The sequence below is a fragment of the Struthio camelus genome, chromosome 38, assembly GCF_040807025.1.
Source record: "Struthio camelus isolate bStrCam1 chromosome 38, bStrCam1.hap1, whole genome shotgun sequence".
Classification (NCBI taxonomy): Eukaryota; Metazoa; Chordata; class Aves; order Struthioniformes; family Struthionidae; genus Struthio; species Struthio camelus.
In genome coordinates, this window is record NC_090979.1 from 775,581 (window position 1) to 782,479 (window position 6,899).

Below are 6,899 nucleotides of genomic sequence, written 5' to 3' on the forward strand. Positions count from 1 at the left end.
GGGGGGACATGGGGGGACACGGGGGGACACGGGGGGACATGGAGGGACATGGAGGGACATGGGGGGACATGGGGGGACATGGACATGGAGGGACATGGGGGACATGGGGGGACATGGGGGACATGGGGGGACATGGACATGGAGGGACATGGGGGACATGGGGGGACATGGGGGACATGGAGGGACATGGAGGGACATGGAGGGACATGGGGGGACATGGGGGGACATGGGGGACATGGGGGACATGGAGGGACATGGAGGGACATGGGGGACATGGGGGGACATGGGGGGACATGGAGGGACATGGGGGGACATGGGGGGACATGGGGGGACATGGAGGGACATGGAGGGACATGGAGGACATGGGGGACATGGAGGGACATGGAGGACATGGGGGGACATGGAGGGACATGGGGGGACATGGGGGGACATGGGGGGACATGGAGGGACATGGGGGGACATGGGGGACATGGAGGGACATGGGGGGACATGGGGGACATGGGGGGACATGGGGGGACATGGAGGGACATGGAGGGACATGGAGGACATGGGGGACATGGGGGGACATGGAGGGACATGGAGGACATGGGGGGACATGGAGGGACATGGGGGGACATGGAGGGACATGGAGGGACACGGGGGGACATGGAGGGACATGGAGGGACATGGGGGACATGGGGGACATGGAGGACATGGGGGGACATGGAGGGACATGGGGGGACATGGGGGGACATGGAGGGACACGGGGGGACATGGAGGGACATGGAGGACATGGGGGACATGGAGGGACATGGGGGACATGGGGGGACATGGGGGGACACGGGGGGACACGGGGGGACATGGAGGGACATGGAGGGACATGGGGGGACATGGGGGGACATGGACATGGAGGGACATGGGGGACATGGGGGGACATGGGGGGACATGGGGGACATGGAGGGACATGGGGGGACATGGGGGGACACGGGGGGACACGGGGGGACACGGAGGGACATGGGGGGACATGGGGGGACATGGAGGGACATGAGGGACATGGGGGGACACGGGGGGACACGGGGGGACATGAGGGACATGGAGGGACACGGGGGGACACGGGGGGACATGGAGGACATGGGGGACATGGGGGGACACGGGGGGACACGGGGGGACATGGAGGACATGGGGGGACATGGGGGACATGGGGGGACATGGGGGGACATGGAGGACATGGGGGGGACATGGAGGGACATGGAGGGACATGGGGGGACATGGAGGGACATGGGGGACATGGAGGGACATGGGGGGACATGGGGGGACATGGAGGGACATGGAGGGACATGGGGGACATGGGGGGACATGGGGGGACATGGGGGGGACATGGGGGACATGGGGGGACATGGGGGGACATGGAGGGACATGGGGGACATGGGGGGACATGGAGGGACATGGAGGGACATGGGGGACATGGGGGGACATGGGGGGACATGGAGGGACATGGAGGGACATGGAGGACATGGGGGGACACGGGGGGACATGGAGGGACATGGAGGGACATGGGGGGTCATGGGGGACATGGGGGGACATGGAGGGACATGGGGGACATGGAGGGACATGGAGGGACATGGGGGGACATGGGGGACATGGGGGGACATGGAGGGACACGGGGGGACACGGGGGGACATGGAGGGACATGGAGGGACATGGGGGGACACGGGGGGACATGGGGGACATGGAGGGACATGGGGGGACACGGGGGGACATGGGGGGACATGGGGGACATGGGGGGACATGGAGGGACATGGAGGGACACGGGGGGACATGGGGGACATGGAGGGACATGGGGGGACATGGGGGGACATGGGGGGACATGGGGGGACACGGGGGGACACGGGGGACATGGAGGGACATGGGGGACATGGAGGGACATGGGGGACATGGAGGGACATGGAGGGACATGGGGGACATGGAGGGACATGGGGGGACACGGGGGGACACGGGGGGACACGGGGGACATGGAGGGACATGGGGGACATGGAGGGACATGGAGGGACATGGAGGGACATGGAGGGACATGGGGGACATGGGGGGACATGGAGGGACATGGAGGGACATGGGGGACATGGAGGGACATGGGGGACATGGGGGACATGGAGGGACATGGAGGGACATGGGGGACATGGAGGGACATGGAGGGACACGGGGGGACATGGGGGACATGGAGGGACATGGGGGGACATGGAGGGACATGGAGGGACATGGAGGACATGGGGGACATGGGGGGACATGGAGGGACATGGAGGACATGGGGGGACATGGAGGGACATGGGGGGACATGGGGGGACATGGAGGGACATGGACATGGGGGGACACGGGGGGACATGGGGGGACATGGAGGGACACGGGGGGACATGGAGGGACATGGAGGGACATGGGGGACATGGGGGACATGGAGGACATGGGGGGACATGGAGGGACATGGGGGGACATGGGGGGACACGGGGGGACACGGGGGGACATGGAGGGACATGGAGGACATGGGGGACATGGAGGGACATGGGGGACATGGGGGGACATGGGGGGACACGGGGGGACACGGGGGGACATGGAGGGACATGGGGGGACATGGGGGGACATGGGGGGACATGGACATGGAGGGACATGGGGGACATGGGGGGACATGGGGGACATGGGGGGACATGGAGGGACATGGAGGGACATGGGGGACATGGGGGACATGGGGGGACATGGAGGGACATGGAGGGACATGGAGGACATGGGGGACATGGGGGGACATGGAGGGACATGGAGGACATGGGGGGACATGGAGGGACATGGGGGGACATGGGGGGACACGGGGGGACATGGAGGGACATGGGGGACATGGGGGACATGGGGGACATGGAGGACATGGAGGGACATGGAGGACATGGGGGACATGGGGGGACATGGAGGGACATGGAGGACATGGGGGGACATGGAGGGACATGGGGGGACATGGGGGGACATGGGGGGACATGGAGGGACATGGAGGGACATGGGGGACATGGGGGGACATGGGGGGACATGGAGGGACATGGGGGGACATGGGGGACATGGAGGGACATGGGGGGACATGGGGGACATGGGGGGACATGGAGGGACATGGAGGGACATGGAGGACATGGGGGACATGGGGGGACATGGAGGGACATGGAGGGACATGGGGGGACATGGGGGACATGGAGGGACATGGAGGGACATGGGGGACATGGGGGGACATGGGGGGACATGGAGGGACATGGGGGGACATGGGGGACATGGAGGGACATGGGGGGACATGGGGGACATGGGGGGACATGGAGGGACATGGAGGGACATGGAGGACATGGGGGACATGGGGGGACATGGAGGGACATGGAGGACATGGGGGGACATGGAGGGACATGGGGGGACATGGGGGGACATGGGGGGACATGGAGGGACACGGGGGGACATGGAGGGACATGGAGGGACATGGGGGACATGGGGGACATGGAGGACATGGGGGGACATGGAGGGACATGGGGGGACACGGGGGGACATGGAGGGACATGGAGGACATGGAGGGACATGGGGGGACATGGACATGGAGGGACATGGGGGGACATGGGGGGACATGGGGGACATGGAGGGACATGGGGGACACGGGGGGACATGGAGGGACACGGGGGGACATGGGGGACACGGGGGGACACGGGGGGACATGGAGGGACATGGGGGGACATGGGGGGACATGGAGGGACACGGAGGACATGGGGGGACATGGGGGGACATGGGGGGACACGGAGGGACATGGGGGGACATGGGGGGACATGGGGGGACATGGGGGGACACGGGGGGACATGGAGGGACATGGGGGGACACGGGGGGACACGGGGGGACATGGAGGGACATGGAGGGACATGGGGGGACATGGGGGGACATGGAGGGACATGGGGGGACACAGGGGGACACGGGGGGACATGGGGGGACATGGGGGGACATGGAGGGACACGGGGGGACATGGGGGGACATGGACGGACCCGGCCCCCCCCGCGTGTCGCTCACGTGTCCCCCCCCCCCGCAGGCGCACACGCGTGTTCGACCGGAGCCGTACCGCCCGCCGCTGCCCAAGGGGCTGGTGACCCGCTTCAGCGAGGGGCCGTAGCGCCCGGCCCCGCCCCGCACACGCCTCGCACACGCCTCGCACACGCCTCGCACACGCCACGCCCCGCCCCCGCCCGCCCGCCTCCTTTTTTAATTAAACGGGTGGAAAAACGGACCAACGCGGCGGCGTCTCCCGGCCGGGGGTCGCGAGGGGCCCAGGCGTCCGGGTTCCCCCCCCCAACAACCCCTTCGCTGCGCCGCCCCTTTAAGACCGCCGCCCCTTTAAGGCCGCTGCCCCTTTAAGGCCGCTGCCCCTTTAAGGCCGCCGCCCCTTTAAGGGCCTTTTTTATTTTCCGTCGGAGGGATTTTATTCCCGCCCCTTTAAGGGCGCTGGGATTGGCTGCGCTGGGCCCCGCCCCCCCTGCGTGGCTCCACCCCCTTCACCCCTGTCCTAAAGGGGGGGTGGGGGTGGGGGGCAGGTTGGGACACGCTAAGGGTCCCCGCACACGCTAAGGACACGCCAGGCGGGCGGGGGAGGGGCGGCAGATGGCGGCCGGGGCGGGGGAGGGGCCGCCCCCCCCCCCCCCCGCCGGGCCCTGACCTACTTGGGGCTGGCACCGGGCCCCCGCCCCTCCCCCGCCCCGAGGGGCCCAGGCGTCCGGGTCCTCCCTACCCCCACCCCCAACCCCGTTATGCAAGGGGCCCAGGCGTCCGGGCGACCCCCCCCCCCCCCACTTCCAAAGGGTCCAGGTGTCCGGGTGACCCTTCTGCCCCACGCCTCCCAAGGGGCCCAGGCGTCCGAGGGGCCCAGGCGTCCGGGCAGCCCCATTTCGACCCTCATCCCGCTAAGGGGCCCAGGCATCCGGGCCCCCTCGCTCCACCCCACACCTCTGAGGGGCCCAGGTGTCCGAGGGGCCCAGGCGTCCGGGCAGCCCCACTCCCTCGGGGCCCAGGCGTCCGGGCATCCCTCACGCACCTGCTAAAGGGCCCAGGTGTCCGAGGGGCCCAGGCGTCCGGGCAGCCCCATTTCGACCTTCATCCTGTGAAGGGGCCCAGGCGTCCGGGTCCCCTCACTCCACCCCACACCCGCTAAGGGGCCCAGGCATCCGAGGGGCCCAGGTGTCCGGGAACCCCCACTCCCTTGGGGCCCAGGCGTCCGGGCAGCCCCATTTCGACCCTCATCCCGCTAAGGGGCCCAGGCGTCCGGGCCCCCTCGCTCCACCCCACACCTCTGAGGGGCCCAGGCGTCCGAGGGGCCCAGGCATCCGGGAACTCCCACTCCTACGGGGCCCAGGCATCCGGGCAACTACTCTGTGCCCCACAGCCATGAAGGGCCCAGGTGTCCGAGGGGCCCAGGCGTCCGGGCACCACCCCACATACCTGCTACAGGACCCAGGCGTCCGGGCCCCCTCGCTCCACCCCACACCTCTGAGGGGCCCAGGTGTCCGAGGGACCCAGGCGTCCGGGCACCCCCACTCCCTCGGGGCCCAGGCATCCGGGCGACTCCTCTCTGCCCCACAGCCATGAAGGGGGCCCAGGCGTCCGAGGGGCCCAGGTGTCTGGGCAGCCCCATTTCAACCCTCACCCTGTGAAGGGGCCCAGGCGTCCGGGAACCCCCACCTCCACAGGGCCCAGGCATCCGGGTGACTCCTCTCTGCCCCACAGCCATGAAGGGGGGCCCAGGCGTCCGAGGGGCCCAGGCGTCCGGGAACCCCCTCTTCCACGGGGCCCAGGCATCTGGGCGACTCCTTTCTGCCCCACACCCGCAAAGGGGCCCAGGCGTCCGAGGGGCCCAGGCGTCCAGGAACCCCCACTCCCTCGGGGCCCAGGCGTCTGGGCATCCCTCACGCACCTGCTAAGGGGCCCAGGTGTCCGAGGGGCCCAGGCGTCCGGGCAGCCCCAGTTCGACCCTCATCCCGTGAAGGGGCCCAGGCGTCTGGGCCCCCTTGCTCCACCCCACACCTCTGAGGGGCCCAGGTGTCCGAGGGACCCAGGCGTCCAGGCACCCCCACTCCCTCGGGGCCCAGGCATCCGGGCGACTCCTCTCTGCCCCACAGCCACAAAGGGGGCCCAGGCATCCGAGGGGCCCAGGCGTCCGGGCAGTCCTATTTCGACCCTCATCCTGTGAAGGGGCCCAGGCGTCCGGGTCCCCTCACTCCACCCCACACCCGCTAAGGGGCCCAGGCATCCGAGGGGCCCAGGTGTCCGGGAACCCCCACTTCCACGGGGCCCAGGCATCCGGGCGACTCCTTTCTGCCCCACACCTGCAAAGGGGCCCAGGCGTCCGGGCACCCCTCACTCCACCCCACACCTCCCAAGGGGCCCAGGTGTCTGAGGGGCCCAGGCGTCCGGGAACCCCCACTCCCTTGGGGCCCAGGCGTCCGGGCAGCCCCATTTCGACCCTCATCCCGCTAAGGGGCCCAGGCATCCGGGCCCCCTCGCTCCACCCCACACCTCTGAGGGGCCCAGGTGTCTGAGGGGCCCAGGCGTCCAGGTGACTTCTCTCTGCCCCACAGCCACGAAGGGGGCCCAGGCGTCCGAGGGGCCCAGGCGTCCGGGCAGCCCCACTTCAACCCTCATGCCTTAAGGGGCCCAGGGCCCCCTCGCTCCACCCCACATCTTCAAAGGGCCCAGGCGTCCGAGGGGCCCAGGCGTTCGGGCAGCCCCATTTCGACCCTCATGCCTTAAAGGGCCCAGGCGTCCGGGCCCCCTCGCTCCACCCCACACCTCTGAGGGGCCCAGGTGTCCGAGGGGCCCAGGTGTCCGGGAACCCCCACTCCCCCGGGGCCCAGGCATCCGGGCAACTGCTCTGTGCC

At 69.1% G+C, this 6,899-nt stretch overlaps 1 protein-coding gene across 1 annotated transcript in view; it reads left to right on the plus strand.

The window, feature by feature from the left end:
- Positions 1-4,252, plus strand: part of RBM10 (RNA binding motif protein 10) — a 41,463-nt gene extending 37,211 nt beyond the window's left edge. Inside the window, exon 24 of the mRNA XM_068924200.1 lies at positions 4,064-4,252. Coding sequence (XP_068780301.1) covers positions 4,064-4,144 — 81 coding nt within the window. The 3' untranslated portion in view covers positions 4,145-4,252. The remainder of the gene's footprint in view (positions 1-4,063) is intronic.
- The last annotated feature ends 2,647 nt before the right edge of the window (positions 4,253-6,899 follow it).